This window comes from Neovison vison, chromosome 3 (genome assembly GCF_020171115.1).
Source record: "Neovison vison isolate M4711 chromosome 3, ASM_NN_V1, whole genome shotgun sequence".
Lineage (NCBI taxonomy): Eukaryota > Metazoa > Chordata > Mammalia > Carnivora > Mustelidae > Neogale > Neogale vison.
In genome coordinates, this window is record NC_058093.1 from 214,473,203 (window position 1) to 214,493,344 (window position 20,142).

A 20,142-nucleotide genomic window follows, 5' to 3' on the forward strand; every position below is an offset into this window, starting at 1 on the left:
GTTTACACAACCTCTGTAAACAAACTTTCCAAAGAGGAATGTGGAATGGAGGTTGAGGGGAGGCTAGCTACAAAGTCCAACTACAGCTTTCAGATTAGAGGGGAAGAGGACTCCTTATTTACTGAGCCAGCACTCTGCGAGTCAGGCTCTAAATTTAGGCCTGGCCCTGCCCTCAGGAGCTACCAGCCTAGATGGGGGGGAACTGAATTATAACCTCGTGTGGCTGCACGATTTCACACAGGGCTCAGTTCTATGCTGGGTAGTTCCCAGGGTCCCCCAAAGAAGGGGGTGTCTGTGCGAGGCCTTGATGGATGAGTAGGAGTTTGTCCAGAGGAGTCCAGATCCAAGAAAGTGAAGAACTTGGTTAAAACATCCAGTAAACATTTTGTCTGTCAGTAGCAGCGACTGTTCATTAAAGATAAAACATTTAAAGATAAAACTGAGCCTGCGTGCCTCAGTCAGTCAAGCGTCTGACCTTTGATTTTTGGCTCAGGTCACTATCTCAGGGTTGTGGGATCACACCCTATATTGGACTTGTTGCTCAGTGAGGAGCTGGCTTGAGATTCTCTATTTCCCTCCACCCCTCCTACCCCTTGTGTGCTCTCTCTCTCTCTCTTTCTAAAACAAATAATCTTTTTTTTTTCTTTTTTAGGAAAAAGATAAAACAGGGATGGGGGAATGGATAAACAAACTGTAGTCTAGCCATACCGTGGAATATTATGCAGCCATAAAAGGAGGGCTGGTTTTTTTTTGTTAATTTTTTTATTTGACAGAGATCACAAGGAGGCAGAGGGGCAGGCGGGGGGGGGGGGGAAGCAGGCTCCCCACTGAGCAGAAAGCCCCTGCAGGGCTCGATCCCAGGACCTTGAGATCATGACCTGAGCCAAAGGCAGAGGCTTTAACCCACTGAGCCACCCCGGCACCCCAAGAAGGGCATATTTTTAAAAAAGATTTAATTTATTTATTTGACAGAGAGAGACACAATGAGAGAGAGAACAGAAGCAGGGGGAGCGGGAGACGGAGAAGCAGGCTTCCCCACCAAGCAGGGAGCCGAGGCAGGGCTCAATCCCAGGACCCTGGGATCATGACTTGAGTTGAAGGCAGCCGCTTAATGACTGAGCCACTCAGGCGCCCCAGGAAGGGCATTCTGACACATGCCACAACATGGATGGACCTTGAAAACAACATTCTAAAGTGAAATAAGCCAGTCACAAAAGGACAATTACTATATGATTCCACTTACGTGAGGTCCCTAGAGTAATCAAATTCATAGAGACAGAACATAGAACAGAGTTTATCAGAGGTGTGGGATGGAAGGATATTATTAAATGAGTACAGGGTTTTTGTTGGAGGTGTTGAAAAAGTTTTGGGTATAGACAGTGGTGATAGTTACACTCTGTGAGTGCATTTAATATCACTGAATTGTACCCTTGCCCATGATTAAAGTGACGAATATTATGTTTTATGTATTTTACCACAATTAAATATTTTTCACGTTAAAAACAGTGGTGATAATTAGAATGGGAAAAATAAACTAACACCACGCAGACAATGGCCTCACAGAGTTTTATGGTCTAATGGAAGAGGCAGACAAATCAAAAGTGTCACCCAAATGAGTGAAGGTATAAGTAACCAGGAACATGGAAAACGAGATGAACTTCTGGGTACAGATTTTTTGGATGCATACCTTTGCTCTTTTCTGCGACCGCACCAAATGACAGTAAAGGGATTTTTATGCAAAGGTACAAACCCATGAGGATGAAGCACTGAGAAAAGGGCGAGAGCAACAAAACACAGGAGGTTAGAGAGCTGGAGATGAAGGTAGATACTGTGATGGACCCAGAAAATTCAGGCTCCCAGCAGTAGAGGAAGCCAGGGAACACCCCCCTCTCCACCATATACCCTTGGAAAGTTTCAGAGTCAGAGGAACCATGAGGCTCTGAAGGTGGGGAAGTAGGGCAGGGTGGCGAACAAAAATTCGTCAAAAGTCTGCTTAAGAAACAGTCAGGGGGTGGCTGGGTGGCTTAGTTGGTTAAGCATCTGCCTTTGGCTCAGGTCATGATCACAGGGTCCTGGGATCAAGTTCCTCACCAGGCTCCTTGCTCAGCAGGGAGCCTGCTTCTCCCCTTACTTTCTACTCTCCCTGCTTGTGAACTCGCTCTCCCTGTCAAATAAATAAATAAAATCTTATAAAAGAAAAAAAGAGCAGTCGGAAGCCCAGATCCCTCCTCCACTACACAAGGCTGGCATGAGTCCCTCCCACCCCTAGGAGAAGACTAGGGGCTCATTCTCTACAAGTGCTTAAACAGAAGGCCTCTGGCCTTGGGGAAGCCAGGATAGATAAAGACGAGTAGAGTGTCAAAACTAGAGAGATTCAGGAAACACTGGCACACTGGACCCCTATCCTCTTTCTCTTCTTGGCAGGGGGTAAGAAGAATCTTCTCTATGGACTCTGACCAGTCTGAAAAGGATGACCCAAAGACACTACTGTGAAGGGTTAGCTAACAAACAGCTAAACCAAGTCATCCTCTCATGAAGCTCAGTGGGAAGGAGCTCTTCCCACAAACTCAGAGCTTGCAATCAGCTTTTTAACCCCCAATTCTTAAAATATAAGCAGCTGGGGGGAAAAGACCAACTTGGAGTAAGTAGGAAACATGCAAGGAGGAAAAAAAAATGCTACCTAACATCCTCAGAGACAAGAGAAAGTATTGCGATTATACAATAAGAACAGGATGTCATAAAACTGGAACTTTCAGACCAAAAGAACTCTTGTAAATTCAAAATATGACAGCAGAAACAAAAGACTGAATAAAAGGCTAAATGGCAAATTAAGGTAAAATCTACCAGAAAACTGAGCAAAAAGACAAAGATGAAAAATAGGAGGAAATACTTCAGAAAATTAGGGATCTAGTCCAGGGTTCTAACAGCCTAATAGAAGGAGTATCAGGAAGAGATGGAAGAAAAAAGAGGGGAGAAAATCACTAATGAACAGTAGATCTGAAGGACCCAGATTTCTAGCCGGGAGGAAGCCACGGAGTCCCTAGAATAATGGATGAAAATAGATGTACACATATTATGTACTGTCTCCCCATTCCCCACAAGAAGCACCCTAAGGGCAGAGGTGTGTGTCTTTTGGCTTGTTGCTGTATGTCAAATACCTATGATGGTACCAGCATGTAGCATATGCTTAATAAATATTTGCTGACTTAGGGGCACCTGGGTGGCTCAGCGGGTTAAGCCTCTGCCTTCGGCTCAGGTCATGATCCCAGGGTCCTGGGATTGAGCCCCACATCGGGCTCTCTGCTCAGCGGGGAGCCTGCTTCCCACTCTCTCTCTCTATGCCTCTCTTTGCCTACCTCTCTGTGCCTGCCTCTCTGACTACTTGTGATCTCTGTCTGTCAAATAAATAAATAAATAAATATTTATAAAAAATTTGGGGCGCCTGGGTGGCTCAGTGGGTTAAGCCGCTGCCTTCGGCTCAGGTCATGATCTCAGGGTCCTGGGATCGAGTCCCGCATCGGGCTCTCTGCTCAGCAGGGAGCCTGCTTCCCTCTCTCTCTCTCTGCCTGCCTCTCTGTCTACTTGTGATTTCTCTCTGTCAAATAAATAAATAAAATCTTTAAAAAAAAAAAAAAATTAGCTGACTTGGGACGCCTGGGTGGCGCAGTTGGTTGAACGACTGCCTCCGGCTCAGGGCGTGATCCTGGAGTCCCGGGATCGAGTCCCACATCAGGCTCCCAGCTCCATGGGGAGTCTGCTTCGCTCTTGACCTTCTCCTCGCTCATTCTCTCTCTCACTCTCAAATAAATAAAATAAAATCTTTAAAAAAAAAATTAGCTGACTTAATGAAAAAAAAAAAGATACACACCATGGCATATCATTGTAAAACTTCAAAACATTGGAGAAAATCCTACAACCTTCTATAGAAAAATAAACATATCATATGCAATGGGTCATCAGTCAAAATGTCTTTAGACTAGTCATCGACACCCAAAGCCAGAAGACAAAGGACTAATGTGCTCAAACTTCCAAAAGAAAATTATTTCTAACCTAAAATTCGATACCCAACCAAACTATCAAGCTAGACGTAGGAGGAACCTATTTTCAGAGATGCAAAGTCTCAGAAAGGTTACCTCCTATGTGTTCTTTCTCAGAAACCTAGTAAACCCAAAAGAGGGAGAAAGGCAAGAAAGAGGAAGATGTGGGACAGGAGAAACACAAGAGCAAGATAAGGGAACTCCCCAGCATGACGCAGTGAAGGGAAATCCCAGGAAGACAGCCATGCAGCCAGCAGAGGGGGCAACTAATTCAGACTAGAGTAGTCAGAAGGCTCTGGGGACATAGTCTTCAAGGAGATGGAACCAGGTAGAGAGTATGGGGGAAACAGGTGATGGAGATTAAGAAGCACATTTGTCATGATGAGCAGCAGGTGATGTATGGAACTGCTGAATCACGATATCCTGCACCTGAAATGAACATAACACTGTATGTTAACTAACTGGAATGAAAATAAAAACTTAAAATAAAAACTTAAAAAAAAAAAAAGATGAAACCAGCAGACAGCTTCACAAATTTAAACCTGTCCAAAGGATTTAAGAAGCTGGAAGTTTGGGGTAGAATTTGGGGTAAGTGTGCAGAAAACAAAGCAAATTCTGGGGAAAACAGAAGGTGATTCAGGAAAAGAAATCTAAGTTTGCAAAATGGCTTGGCAGAGAATGGACGGAAGATAGGAAGGGTAGGTGTGAAAAGAGTGGGCAGAGGAGGCAAGGGACTCATGCCGTCTTCTTCCATAGCGGGAAGTTAACAGATGGTACGAAACTGAAAAATCAGGAAGCCGCAACACAAAGGTAGATTCCCAAAGAACCAGCTGAGAGTAGAAGTGGTTGCCTGTGGGGAGGAGGACAGCTAGTTTTTGGTAACAGACCTTGTAGACCATTTGACTCCCAACCATGAGCATGTGTAACTTTGATAAAAATAAAATAAAGGTATATGGTACCAGGGGTACCGTTACAGGGAGATAATTTTAGATAGGGAGGTGGGCTCTGAGCTTCTGTGTCAAGGTTGGACAGGGTCTAAAAGGCAAGGGGGGAGGGGAGGGCAAGGGAGATGAAGGCCAGGCAGGCAGAGGGAGCAGCTGTTTCAGCGGCCTATGAGGAGAGGGAGGGTGCTGTAGGGGTGTGAAGGATCAGGGAGGTCAGGGCAGAGCCCAGCCGAGGTGAGGCCAGGGGAAGCAACAGACTAAGCAGTACAAGAGTTGAGATTTGCAAAGATCTTTTCTAGAAGGCATGAAGAGTGCGTTAGAAGGAGCCAAAGGGGACAGCGCAGGGAGACCAACTGGAAGCAATTACAGAAGCCAAGGTAAGAGCTGATGGTGCCTTGGGCCAGGGCAGTAGGTGTACGATGTAGATACGATGGTAGGCAGGAACAAGTGAACGAGTTCAGGACAATTTGGGAAGAAGAACCGGCAGGACCAGATAACAGACTGGGGTGCACAGAGGCCAGGATTCCTGGCTTTCCAGTGCTGTTGAGTAAAGAATCTTTCTACAGATGAGAGAAGAGATTTTTAAAAAATCAAGCAGTCTTCTTGGTGACACGAAGATTACACACTATTGTCTGTAGGCAGCAGAGAAAGCACACAGGAGACACTTACTCCAGGCTTCCTGGAAACAGATGATATTCACCCGGCACATTGCGGCCACCTCTACAATGGCTTCGATGCGTCTGTGAAGGGCGGTGACCTGGCAATTCAAAAAAGCAAGGATTAGAATCTATTCTCTTCTGTTGGTTGAGACCAGTTTCAGAACTCCTCCTCAGGGATGTGAAACTACCCCCGACCTAGGCAGCTGCAAGAGGATGAGGAGGGTGTGTATCCTACTCCCATCAATCCCAAAATCTGCAGTAAAATGTGGAGGTGCCTAGGGTGCCTGGGTGATTCAGTCATTTGTATCTGACTCTTGTTTCTGGCTCTGGTCATGATTTCAGATTTGTGGGATCCAGCCCCGTGTCAGGCTCTGCACTAGGTGGAGTCAGCTTGAGATTCTCTCTCCCTCTGCCCACTCCCCCTCCATGCTCTAAATAAACAAACAAATAAAAGGTGGAAGTGCAGAGGTTCTCAGGTCCCACCTACTCGACGCTGCCTTTCAGAGCCTCAGTTTGTCCACCTGGAGAATGGGGAGAACACCATCTGCCCCAAGGGGCTGCTCAGAGGACTGCAGAAGCTTATCTGCTATTTACCGCAAGAGGTGCCCACACCCAGGGCACACCTTAGTCATCCCCTGGGCTAACTTCTCCTTTTGCCTCAGGACATAGTCCACTGTCTACCATCCTGCCCTCATGGCTTCTGGCATGACTTGGACTGCCACTTCCATTTTCCTGGGTGTCTCTTATCATTGAATGAATGGATCCCATTTTCCAGACATGACCTCCTTCAGGAATATACTTCCCCACTCCACCCAATCTTTCCTGGATGGGTTATTCCTGTCAAGGGTTGCACATCGAAGCTCTGTGGAGATCTGTTAGGTGCTGACAGTGTGCGGAGTGTTCTGGGTGCTATGGGGGGTGAGAATACTGTCCCTTGCCCCTGACAGTCTGGGACGGTTGAGGAAACATATTCACAGTCAATTAATCCAGAGACAAAAAGGGATCTTGAACCAGGAATATTTTAATCCAACAAAAGCAGAAGGACCAAAGTGAAAGATGATGCAGAACCTGACCTGAAATCCAACTGACCTTTTCTCAAGAACCCCTAGGAGTTCAGAGGCATGCTGTATCCCCAGGAAACCTCTGCAGACAAAGTCTTAGAAGTCTGAGCAGCTGGAGGAATGCTGGGAAGAAGCGTAGCCAACAAGGCACCTGTGTCTGTGACACCCTATTTCTTTAGGGACATCCCAGAATGCCATCACATTTATATTAACCATAAGGTCATAAGGAAATGCGTCTCATATTCCTGCTACCCCGAGGCACCATCAGCTGACAGACATCTGGGTTTGGTGAGTCCCCACCCTCAGGATCCCGGAAGGACAGATGGGTCCTGACCGGTATGCACTGGCATACCTTCTGGCAAAAGACTAAGAGGCAAAGTTCCAGAAAGAACATGAGCCAGACGAAGGGAGCCCTCCCAGTGGATGAACAGAACTTCAGATGCATCACAGGAGGGGACATGGAGGGGAAGGTGGAAACGGCAGTGAGGAGTGAGAGGCTCGATCAAGAGGAGCCAGAGATGTGGGCTACAGGGAAGGGGGGTTAGTCAGGGCAGAAGCATCGTGGTGCCTCCAGATCCATAGTGAGTGGCCACCCAGGGACTGTGGACGTGTTCAAAACACACAGCAGGCCAACAGCCCCGTTTATGTATTTATGGTCAAAAGAGGCTGCACCTGTCTTGCCACGGGGGCATCTGCAGGCAGGGGAGTTCTGTTCTGAATGAGTCCCACGCGCACAGTCCGAGGCGGCCTCAGCTGCTCCTCCGCGGCCTCAAAGGCATATCCCTGCAGCTCAAAGTCCCCTTCAGAGGCAGCTTCCAAAGCCCTGCTGGGCAGATCAAGCTTCCTAAATGGGCAGGAAAGGTGGGAAACGATTTGCATGAGGTCTGCTGAATTGAAACCTCCCCTCCATGCCCCACCCCCCAACACCTCTGGGGGGCAATCTGGAAAGGAGGTGCACAGAGCAACCCAGTGCCATGGCCCACTCGTGGGAAGCTGCAGCAGGGGCCGGGAGGGGGAGGGCTCTGCCTGGTGGAAAAGGGACACTACACTGAGTGTGGACTTCACCAGGAAGGTGCCTGTCCCAGTCAGGCCTGGCAAAGCTGGGGAGCAGGAAGGCGGAGGCTGCAGGGTGATGGGTCAAGAGGTTGATGTTCCGGAGCTGTTGACCTCAGGATGGAGATTAAGTCTCAGCAGTCAGCACAGAAGAGAGGCAATGGATTTCCAAAAGTGTTTGTGGACTAGAATCAGAGGGCTCCCTGAGCCTGGCGGGTGGGACAGGCTGTGATAAGGCAGAGCCACTGCTGAGAACTGAGATTAGGAGATGGCTGGGTGGAGGGGCCGGGACTGATGGCATGGTAGGGGTGGGTTCCTGTGACCCTTCGCTGCTAAGGGTTACAGGTCTCCGGTGAGCCCCGCCCCCGTCCTGTGGCTGCTCCCACCAGGGGCAGTCCCATGCCCCATACTGGGGGGTGGGGACCTGGTGGGACCCAGGTATCCAGACCAAAGATGCAGGCACTCATCCTGGTTTATGGTTTATTGACAAAGGCAAATGGATTATTTATAAAACCTTCTGCCTAAGTGACCACTGGCCAAATGGCAAACACCTCCTGATGCTGGTTGGATGCCCAGCGCTCAGGCGAAACCCGCAGGTGCACGGGACATGGCCTCTGGCCAGGAAGGCCTTACCATCTAGGGGCAAGATGGTTATGAAATACTCAGGGAACACATCAAAAAATAACCTGACAGCCATTATCTAATAATAATATTTCTCTCCTACTTTAAATCACTTTCTTAAAGACGTTTCTTTCAAAATCACAGCCCTGTCAGCCCAAGCCCCCTGTCGCCACCCCCTGCCAGGCGGTTTCCATGTGACGGCCCTGACAGCTCCAAGTTGGGTTCCGCCCCTGACAATCAGCTTGCTTTTCAAATAGTCAGGGTTCCGTTCACTTCAGCAGGTTAGAAATAGCAGCAGTGCCCACACCGCACCTCCCCTCGCCTTGACTGCCTCAGACACAGTCCTGCCTTCAAGCAGAGGGCTCCCCTGCCACAGACCTCAGTCCCAGGACAAGTCACCATGGAGGACAGGAGAAAAAGGAGAAGGGCTCTGTGTGTCCATTTCCCCTTAGGCCCTCGGGCAGGGGGAGCAGGACCATCCTTTCAGAAACATCTTGGCAAGCCTGTCCTCCATCTTGGTCTCCTCCCAGGAAGAGAGCAGATGGAAGAGATCTTGTCTCATCCTTGCAAGCCCACCTGTAGCCGTCACCTGGATGACAGAGGTCCCTCAGCCTCTGGCCGTCTTTTCTTATCCAATACCCATAGCTGTTGGCTCTCCCCATCTTCCCACCACCATAAGCCCCATTATTCTGAGATGTGCAGCCTCTCTGCTTTGTCATTACACTGAGTGCTGCCTCCATCCCTCCCCGACCGAGCTCCCTGAGGACATTCATCCTCCGAGGCTTCAGGTGGCACAGGCCAGGCCACTCCAAGTCACACAGAGTGAGCTACCCTCACGGTGTTTAGTGACCTCCACCTTCCTGTTATCCAAGTAGTCTGTCACCATGCCCTAGCCCATTTAGTCTTGGAGAACCCAAGAGACCCTCAAGCCCCATTCCATGAACAAGTGTTGTGCCCACCAAAGGCTTAGCATAGGGATGTGGTGGACATAGACCAGTATGGCTCCGCTGGGGGCTGAGGCAGAGACCAATCGATGAACCATAACCTCAGAAGGGCTCCATGCTGCCCGAAACCCTCCCTTGATCCCTGTATTGGCCTTCTGCCCTTCTGCCCCTTATCCTGATATTAAGGCCCCTCATGGCCTCACCTCTAATGTCAAGGAGGAAAGCCCACCACTTCCTGCTCTGGCTGCAACATACCCTCCTGGGTCCCTCCCCTGGTGCCCATCTCCCCCACCAGGGTCAAGGCAGGCCTCGCCTGAGGGAGCCCAACTCCTGCCTCCTCTGCGACCTCTAGCTTCTACAACTTCATCTTTCCTCTCTAATAGCTCTTTACCATCAATGTTTTAAATAATTAAACTAGAGCTTTGCTACTAAAGAAACACATGTTTGTGGGAGGAAAAAAAAACAAACAGTGGAAAGGATGTCAAATGAAAACTGGGTTGCCTTCCCCATCCCGTCCCTCAGGTCCAGTCCCAAATCTCAGAGACAACGCCTCTTAACAATGTAGGTATTCTTCCAATATTTTCCTCTATGTGTGTAAACTACATTGATGTCCTGTATATTCTGCTCTACCTCTTGCCTTTCTTATTAACAGTATGCTCAGACATTCCTCCCTGTCTCCTCCAGACCTACCACATCCACCATTAAAGCCCCTTGAGAGTCACGTGGGTGGCTCAGTTGGCTAAACTCCTGACTTCGGCTCAGGTAATGATCTCAGCGTCATGGGATTGAGCCCTGCGTCCTAGGGCTCTGTGCCCGGGGGGAGTCTACTTCTCCCTCTCCCTCTGCCCCTCCCCCTGCTCATGTTCTCGCGCTCTCTCTCTCTCTCAAAATAGAAAAAAAAAAAAGCTATCTGAATCTTTCCCATTACATAAATAAATAACAGAGGGGGAAAAAAAAAAACGACACAGGTCCTTCTTGCTACTTCACTTGCACTCCTCACCTCCTCTTAGTAGGGAGCTTGCCCAAAGCCCTTACCTCCCACACCTCCCTCTGCCACCTGTTCCCTGGGGCCCACTCCCCACTCTGAATTTCCACCAGCCTTCTGATTGGCTTTAGCAAAGGGAGAGCCTCATACAACTGTCTTCATCCTTCTAGACCTCCCTGTACTACCTGACACTCTGTCCCTATCCTGCTTGGTGTCTTTAATACTTGCCCTAGGTCCCTGATCCCTACTTCCTCACCTCTTGAAGTACCATGCAAAGTCTTCACTTCCTGGGACTTTTTTTTAACAGCAGGTTCTCCCGAATCCCTTCCCAGGCCTTTCCCACTCCACACCCACTCTTCCTCCTGGAATGAGGACAATCCCAATACCAGCCTCCCCCAGTGAGGACCACCTCTGCACAGTCCCTGTAGTGGGTTGAACTGTGGCCCCCGACGAGACACCCACATCCTATATGCAAAACCTGTGAATGAGACCTAATTTGGAAAAAGGACATTTGCAGATATAATTAAAGACGTCAAGATAACATCATCCTGGATTATACAGGCAAGCCCTAAATCCAACGACCAGTATTCTTGTAAGAGATGTGCAGAGGACAGTCAGGGGGAAGAGAAGGCCATGTGAAGACATAAGCAGAGATTGGGGTGATGCTGTCACAAGTTAAGGGATGTCAGAAGTTACCAGAAACTAGAAAAGGCAAGGAAGGATTCTCCCCCTGAAGTAACTCTGTTACTTTAGACCTTCTCATCTTTCACCTGATCTTTTCAAATTCTCTAAAGACTCCCACCACCATTAGGACAGGTCCTGCTGCCTTACATGGTGTACAGGACCCCTGGGCCTAAGACAGCTATTTTTGCCTCCCCCTACCCTCCCCCCAGAGCATTCTACACCTGTAATCCCTGAATGAGATGCTCCCTGGTGTCTGGGCCTTGATCCGGAGTACCCGAGCCCTTCCTGTCTCCAAACCAACTTCTCCATCTCCTTCAGGATACAGTCTCAGCATGGCGCCCCTGGGAAGCCTTCCTGACCCACCCCCACCTCTGTTCACATACACTCTCTCCAGCCCACCTTGCATCCTTCTCTCACCATGTATGACAACCATGAAAAGGCAGAAAACCCCTCCAGGGGGGAAACTGTGGCTTACTCATCCTTGTACTCCGAGTGCCCAGGACAAAAATAAACATGTAATAAATGTTGAATGAATAAATGCTTCTTGGCTCTGGCTGTCTTAAAATTGAGAGTCCATGTATTTTGAGGATTTCAGCTGCCTGGCCCAAGCAAAAGCCCATTTATCCCATACACTTAAACATTTACTAAGCGTCTCTTTGTGTTTGGCACAGCAAGTAATTGGGAGAGAAGGTGGTCTTGTGTGGAAGGCAGTCAGGAGCCCCAAAGAGGGGCTGAGGACTCAGGCTCCACCAGCCCTTCCTTCACAGAGGTGGCCATGTCAGTCAGGGTATAAGAAGTGAGCAGGAGTTTAAGTGAGAAAAGAGTTTTTATTTATTTTTTTTTTAAAGATTTTACTTATTTATTTGACAGAGAGAGAGATCACAAGTAGGCAGAGAGGCAGGCAGAGACAGAGGGAAGCAGGCTTCTCACTGAGCAGAGAGCCCGATGTGGGGCTCAATCCCAGGACCCTGGGATCATGACCTGAGTTGAAGGCAGAGGCTTTAACCCACTGAGCCACCCAGGCACCCCGAGAAAAGAGGTTTTTTTTTTTTAAGATAAAAGATTACATGTTTATTTTATCTTCAGGAATGTAAAGGAAAAGAGTTTTTAAATGACTAACGGTTTTCCATCTTCAGTTCACAATCCTGTGCATAGCCAAATCCCACCCAGTTGCAGGGACTGAGCAAGCACACTGGCTAATACCCTAGAGGTAAAGCCTGAAAGGCCTCAGCGCTGAGTGGAAGAGAACCCTTCCTGAACAGTTATTGTAAGCCAAGCCCTTTGATGGGGCCCAGTCACTACCAGCCAATGGGTGTTGGCTCTCATTTTACCACGCATTATAATTCCTACCCACTCTGGAGAAATCCAAATGCTCATACAAGGTCCCTTTTGCAAGGCAGTCCTTATCCCAGTCTCTAGAATGTGCCCCAGCCAGTCACCTATATTGGAAACTTGTTTCTCTTTTCCTAAGACTCTGCTTTACCCCTTACACCACACACTCTCTCCATTTGTTCCCAGAAGAACATGTCCACCTCATCCTTAAAAGAAACAAACAAACAAAAAAACTATTTCCATCCTGAGACCCTCTTGCTTTAAGACATCTTCAACTCTAAGAGGCTTCCCTCTTGACAGGCATGGTGGAAAGTAGTAGGTCAGCATGATTTCACTGGAGAAAACTTAAAGGACATCCACTTCCTGGTATCCCTCTTTGGGTATGAAGAGCCCTTTTCAACAGAGTTCTCTACCACTCCTACCCCCAAAGGCAATTGTTCTGCCTTTATCATCCACTAGCTCTGTTCACTAGCAGATGGTCAAGTACACTTTATGTTCTCTTAGGTCTGAGATCAGACCTCCCTGCAGTAACTCCAGTGCAGCCAGTGGCTGGGAACCACTGTTCCAACCACTGTTCCACCCTTGAGTTTCAGGTTGATCAGGTTCCTGCCTCAAGGTCATTGCCACAAGGTCAGGAAGTACATAGTCTGGCTTGGGTGGTAATGGGGGAGCCCACCAGTGGGCAAAGCAGTGGAAGGAGATGATGTTAGGAGCTGCATGGGGTCAGAGTTTGGATTTCACTCTAAGAGCCATGGGACTCCTTCACAGAGGAGTTTTTGTTTTGTTTTGCTTTAAAGATTCTTTTTTTTTTAAAAAGATTATTTATTTATTTATTTGACAGAGAGAGAGATCACAAGTAGGCAGAGAGGCAGGCAGAGAGAGAGAGAGAGAGAGAGAGGAGGAAGCAGGCCCCCTGCTGAGCAGAGAGCCCAATGCGGGACTCGATCCCAGGACCCTGAGATCATGACCTGAGCCGAAGGCAGCGGCTTAACCCACTGAGCCACCCAGGCGCCCTTGCTTTAAAGATTCTATCCATTAGTTGAGAGAGAGCACGCATGCATGCACAAGGGGTGACTGGGGAGGGCCAGAGGGAGAGGGAGAAGCAGGTTCCCTTTTGGGCAGGAAGACTGACAACTCTGGGGCTGGAACCCAGCACCCCAGGATCACGACCAGAGCCAAAAGCAGATGCTTAACCAACTCTGCCACCCAGGTGCCCCTCCTTCACAGAATTTTAAGCACAGGAGCAAGAAGATATGATTTACATCTTTGGGTTGCTTGGAGAAAAATGGACTGAAGAGAAACAAGAGAGAAAGTGTCTTCCAGCTCTGTATACCCAGTTCCAACAGTGCACTAACCTAGTCCTAGTGATGCACACGACTGGCTGGGAGCAGAAAAACGTTTGCACTGAGTGTGGTAACTAATTCCTATGGCTTGCCAGTGGGTAAGGTTCCTACTCAACCAGATTCAGCCAGCCTCTACCTCCAAGGATCTGCCAGAGGCCTAGTCACTGCAGGAAGTAGGGGCTGGGCCTGGACAGTCAGGTGACCTGCTAGGTGCTCTGGCTGAAGCACTGACCCAGACAGACACCCAAAGCATAGGCCTGCGTCTGGGGGGGAAGCTGGTCCCTGGAAGTAGGTAGAGAGCTGGGTGGCCACAGAGAAAACGACAGAGAGTAAAAACCTGTCCTTTCCCTTCCAGGTTCTTTTCCCTTCCGAGTTCTGGGCAACAAGGGGGAGAACTGGCTTGTAAAGGTCAGTTGGGGTTATGCAACCCCCGAGGCCCAGAGCCATCACAACTGGATCTCCTAAGGCTTCTGCTCAACAACTCAGACCTCCATCGTCCCGTCAGAACCCTTCAGATCCTGAAGCACTCTCCTTGTTTCCCCAAACCACACTCACTGGCCCCAAGGTCCCCCCACCCGAACCTCTGGGCCCCAGACCTGGTTTCCTTGCCATAGAGAACGCGTTTCACCTCCCGCAAGTCTGCAGGAGGCAGGTGCTTCTCCAAACTGTGCTCCAGCGACTCCCACTCAGGACCCGCCATGGCTGGAGCCTGCAAGTGCGGACAAGGCGCTAACCCAGACCTGTACTGCCTACCCTTTGCCCCCAGAAAGAGGAGGAGCCGACAACCAGGTCCACGCACGCGCTCTCCTCTCTCCCCTCACCTTCGGCCTCTGGAGGGCTCACGTGAGGCACGCCCCCTCCTCGCGCCTTCCCGGGCCTCGCGGGTGGGACCGCCCCTTGCCCTTCGCGCCTCCTTGCGCACGCGCTAGGACACTCCCCTTCCACCGGCGGGACCGCCCCGAGCCCTCGCGCCTCTGCTGCACGCAGGAGCTGCGGCTTTTTGCCGCTTGCGGCCTTTGCGGGTCCCCAGATGCGTTCTGTTGCCTCCTCCCTCGCCGTCCGGTTCCTGGCCGGAGGTGTCTGGCGGGACCGAGAATCCGGAGAGGCGGCGAGGGAGCCCTTGAGCGCGGCCTCCGGGGGCGGGCAGCGGCACGGTCTGAGGTAAATGCCTGGCCCGCTGGTCGGACCCTCGCGGGCCGGTTCCCGCCGCCGCCGCCAGTGGGCAGGGCTTCTCCTCGCCCCGACCTCGGTCTCCGGTCGGCGGAACCGGGCCTGCCAGCCGGGCCGGCCCACCGCACGGGACTGCGGAGGAAGGTACGGGACGAGCTTCAGTGTCCCAAGGGCAGTAACTGCACCACCGTTTTCCAGTGCCCCGTATTTGTGAGCACTTAGGGCTGCCCCACCCCGCCCGGGGCCAGGCTGGGAGACCCTGGCCGCACGGCCACCCCGGGCTTCGGCATCCGAGCCTGGCCAGCTCTGGCATAGCTTGAGCGAAGGGTCGAGGGATCCCATGCGCTTGCGTGGAGTGAATACGGCAAAACGCTGGGGCCCCGGCTCGGGGCTCCCACTTCGGACCCTTGGGCCAGCCTCTCGGCTCTGCAGTCTGCGGTGGGTGTGCCCGCGTGGGCACTTTCCTGGGAGGGGGGGCGCTTTAGACCCGCGGAAACGATCGGGGCAAGGCCCCTCTCGCAGTTCCCGCGGATCCAGAGAGTGCTGCCCCCTGAGGAGACAAAGATCCACTTTTCAGCCCAACTGGGAATCGGAACGGAGCAGCTTAACTCGGGTGAAGAAACCCGTCAGCCCAAGTCCTGGTTAAGCTACTTGCAAACCTCGTGACTCCAGGGAAGTTACTCAGACACTCTGACCTTCTGTTGCTTTATATGTAAAATAGAAATACGGCTACCTTGCAGGGTTGTTTAAAAGTAAGATAAGATGGAGGTGGGGGAGAGTGTCTCCATGGCTTAGTTGGTTGAGCATCAGACTTCACCTCAGGTCTTGATCTTAGGATCGTCAGTTCAAGCCCCACGTCGGGCTCCCCGCTGGGCGTAGAGCCTACTTAAAGTAAGATAAGCACGAAGCGGTCTAAAAGTAGGTGCTGCAGAACAAATGGTTTAGATATTTTATATAAGTCAGTAACTCAACGAGTTTTGGCCATTGTTTTGATAAATGTTAACAGTTTGTAGTTATCTGATGGAGCTCCCTTTTCAGGAATGCAAACTTTGGCTGAGGCTTTTTGTATGTAAGGCTCTGAGATAAGGACAATACACAGAGAACAAAACCTAATACTTTTTCTTCATGGTTTAAGGTAAGGACAAACTTGTAAATACTTACAGATACAGCAGATTTAAATCTGTGGGAAAGGTATACATTATGCTATGGAATTCTGAGAAAGAGGTGATTTCTGGCCTAGAAAAGGAAATTGTTTGAGGTCCAAGGAAGAGGTCTCATGGAAACTTGACCCCACCATCCCCAAGCCTCTTATCTCCTGTACGGTATTTCCTATTTTAGCTAATGGTCTCACTGCCCACTCATTTTGCCAAGCCTTTGAGAGTCATCCCCAACTCTTCCATGTTCTTTCCCTCCAAGGAAGCATCAAATTCTGCTAAATTTATCTCCTAAATTTTGTTAATCCTTCCCCCTCCCACCTCATGCCTACAATCATGTCATCTTTTGCTTGAATTGTTGTTAGTCTTCTAACCCCTGTACCTCTGATGTCTGTCCGTAGTTGTTTTTCTAAAACTGATAACTTACCACCCTTTGTGCCCTCTCTTTCTTTTTTTTTTTTTTTTTAAAGATTTTATTTATTTGACAGAGAGAAATCACAAGTAGGCAGAGAGGCAGGTAGAGAGAGAGGGGAGAAAGCAGGTTCCCTGCGGAGCAGAGAGCCCGACGCGGGGCTCGATCCCAGAACCCTGGGATCATGACCTGAGCCGAAGGCAGAGGCTTTAACCCACTGAGCCACCCAGGCACCCCTGTGCCCTCTCTTTCAATGTCTCCCTACCTCGAATGACCTTTCATCTGTTTCGTGAGCTCCTACTCATCCTGCAAGATGCAGCTCAAATATCACCTCCTCTGTAATGTCTTCTTCAATTGCTCCTTGAAAAGTGTAGATTTCACTAAACCTTTATGGATACCTCTGTTAGAGCATTTATCAAAAGCTGTTGTGTAATTATTTCTGAGCCCTGGGCAGGAACTGGGTCTGATCTGCTTCTGTATCTACAGGGCTCTGGCACTCAGTAAATGACTGTTCAAGGAATTAATTCTGATGGGATCAAGGACAGATTCATTAAGGTGGTGACATTTGAGCTGGACCTTGAAGCAGAAGTAGAAACTATTATTACTAGATAAATTGCTTAATCCATCTTTCCCTGTTGTTCAGTGACAGGTCATTCACACTGGGTCATTACAAACCAGGGTTTCACAAATATGCAGTGCTAATGTGAGAAGGATTAAAAAAAAGTTGTATTTAAATTTTTATATTTACCTAATTTATTTTTCACTCTAAATATTAAGACAACCACTAGATCCTTCTATGGTAATCATTAAAAAAGACTTTAAGCTCTGCCCTAGTTTCTTTTTGTAATACCCAGCCAAGCCCCAAAGGTTTGAATTGCATGCAAGTGTGCTAGAATAAGAGACTCCTCCTTGTTTTGAAGACCATCTCGTTTTGTGGCAACATGGTGTGGTTTATGGATATATAATCATTTGAGGGTATACAGACATGAACAGGAAGAATAGAATATACCACAACCTCAATATAATGGTTATTTCTGGAAAATGAGGTAGAGGAATGGGCATAATTTGCTGATATATAATATTTTAATTATTTTTTTAAAAAGATACAAAACATTAAGTGCCATTTCCTGTCAAAAAAGATTTGAAGCGTGTGATGTTAACATTTAAAAAATCTGGGTATTTGTTGTTAGGCTTTTCTTTACATTTGAAATATTTTATAAAAATTATAGAAAAAAGAGCTTTAGACCGAGTCAGGAAATCTAGTTTAGTCTGGGTTCAACCTTTATCTCAGCTTTCCTGTTTTAAGAAAGTTTGTCGAGGGGAAGAGGCTGGAAAGACAGTTTATAGAGATAAACTAAGCCTTTCCTAATTCTAACAAAATATGATTCAAATAATATAGTCATATATAAATTCCTCTGTTAACATGCTTATTTGTGACAAAAGAGTTTCATTATAGAAACTGATTTTATAGGAAGAGTTAATTTGTTAGAAATGTACTAGTGTCTGTTCTTGGTGTTATTTTTAAATTCACAGTGTGTGTTAATCTTGATTCTTAAGGAAAGTGTTTAAAGTACTATGGGTTCTGCTCATCATATTTGAAGAACTAAAATTTTATGATAATCATTGCTGAGTACTCCTTGAAAGGGCTATGACATGGAGATCCCACCGTACTTTATTCTCCTTCGAGCGAGAGGGCTGCTTATTACCATTTTAGCACTTTACAATGCGCACACACAAGCTTTTGCCTCTTTTTGTCCCATTTCATCCTCCCAGTAATACTGTGAACTATGGGGCAGGGTTCTTGGTATTTGTCAGATTTCCAAGTTAAACATAACACTTATTGGAAATGAAAATACAGGAGCCAGTATTTCCCTGATAGTCACAGGGGAAAGAACTGAGGTGACCTGATTTTTAAGCAACTTTATAAAAGTCCAATTGCTGTCTTAATGATGTTTCTTAGCTCAGAAGTCATATTTCTTTATTTGCTAGGGCTCATTTTATCATCATCATTATTATTACTCTTATGTATATGGAAGAGTTTTGGAATGGTATCCCCAGCCTGACTGAGAATGGATTTTGTAGCCGAGAAGAGCCAACCAGTTAAAATGGTGACTTTGTCTGCCAATGGTGAAGTTTCTTTGCCTTTTAGTGGCCTGAATGTTTTAACTTTTGTTTCACTTTATCCCTTGTGCTGCTTGCTTCTCCTCGTGATGAGGCATGTTCTTCCCTTCAAGGCCTTCTCTACTCATTAAACTTGTATAATTACACCTTGATGTTAGTTGACCAACACTAAAAATGCACTGATCGACTCCAGTTTAGTAAGGTCCTCTTCAAACCCTGCAGAAGGAACCTCTGGTACTCTAAGTGTCAGGCATAGGAGAGGCCCTAAAAGAGATATTTAGATCAGGAATCCCCACCCCTCAGATAACATCATTGAACAGCCTCAGGTTTTTTTCTGGAATATGGCTTATCTGATGAATTCCTATCGCTACTTGTACATTCCTTGTACAGGCTCTCATCATTTCTTAAATTACTTCAACCAACTCATAATTAGTCTTTCTGCCTCCCAACTTCAAATTCCCCCTTGGCCTTAGTTCCCAGGTTGATCTGTTCTTCAATGACAGTCCATTAGTTAGTCTGAAGTCCAACACTGTATGGAATAAGGCCCTCTGATTGGACCTCATTTTATGCTATCACTCTTCCCTGCCCTGCTTTGGGCTCTAGTATTGTCCAACTGCTTCTGGTTGTACAAACATTAGATACCATTTCACACCTGTGTCTTTGCTGAGTTCCTTCTTTTCTTAGATCTTATCCAAACCTTAAATTCAAGTGTCTCTTCAATAAAACCTTTCCTGGCTCCTCAGGCTTATGTAAATTCCTACTTCTGTGTTGCCATAATACTCAATCTGTGAAGTTTCTTGAGGATAGAGGTATGACATGTCTTTGAATCTACAGAAATTTGCATATAACTAGAGCTCAATAAATGATTGTTGAACCAAATCGAACACCATGTCAGTACTTATAAATGTTTGTAGTCACTTGATGAATTCTTTTTATGTATATTAACTCAATAGCTGCTTATTTAGCCTGCTTTTTAAAAAGACCACAATTGGCTGCAGCAGATTCTTGTTCCTCTCCTTTCAGTAACACTCAACTGTCTTCGTTGTACCCTGATCATAGAGGATACAAGTAGTCCAAATCCTTGAGTGACTCTAAACAATAGGTGTTGGGGGAAGGAGCCCATTCTTGGGGACTACTTCATATAGCACAGCTCTGTCTATTGGGAAAGTTGCTGTTCAATATGTCATGGTTCATCTCTCTCTAATTAGCCTCCTGGTTCATATTTCCTTGGATTGAGAGTGTGGTGGAATCCTTGGCCATAACGTTCTTGTGTTATAGATAACGTTTCAGACCACATTTTCAGAAAGTTGTAGATATAGGTAACAGATAGCTGCCTACTTGTAATTTGAGAAACAGTAGAGTATAACAGAAAAAAACATTGAATTGGGTAAATAAACGGGTTCTAGTCATGGTTTTGCTATTACATAATTATAGCTTTAGGTAAATTACTTGATACCCCTTCCTAATCTCTTAATTCTAAGGTATTGGACTAATTCTCATGAATTCTATGATTTTACTGTTGCTAGAGTTTAACGTTTATTAAATGTTGTAACAGCTGTTTTCACTGAGACCCTCCACCCTCCCTTTTTTATATGGATGGCAAGGTCAAGTAGAGCACTTGT

At 47.6% G+C, this 20,142-nt stretch overlaps 1 protein-coding gene across 1 annotated transcript in view; it reads right to left on the minus strand.

Annotated features, from left to right (window-relative positions):
- UPB1 (beta-ureidopropionase 1) overlaps window positions 1-14,429 on the minus strand; it is a 30,655-nt gene extending 16,226 nt beyond the window's left edge. Inside the window, exons 1-3 of the mRNA XM_044243822.1 lie at window positions 14,260-14,429; window positions 7,374-7,545; window positions 5,651-5,738 (exon numbers count right to left, since the gene is read on the minus strand). Coding sequence (XP_044099757.1) covers window positions 5,651-5,738; window positions 7,374-7,545; window positions 14,260-14,363 — 364 coding nt within the window. The 5' untranslated portion in view covers window positions 14,364-14,429. The remainder of the gene's footprint in view (window positions 1-5,650; window positions 5,739-7,373; window positions 7,546-14,259) is intronic.
- Window positions 14,430-20,142: the final 5,713 nt, after the last annotated feature.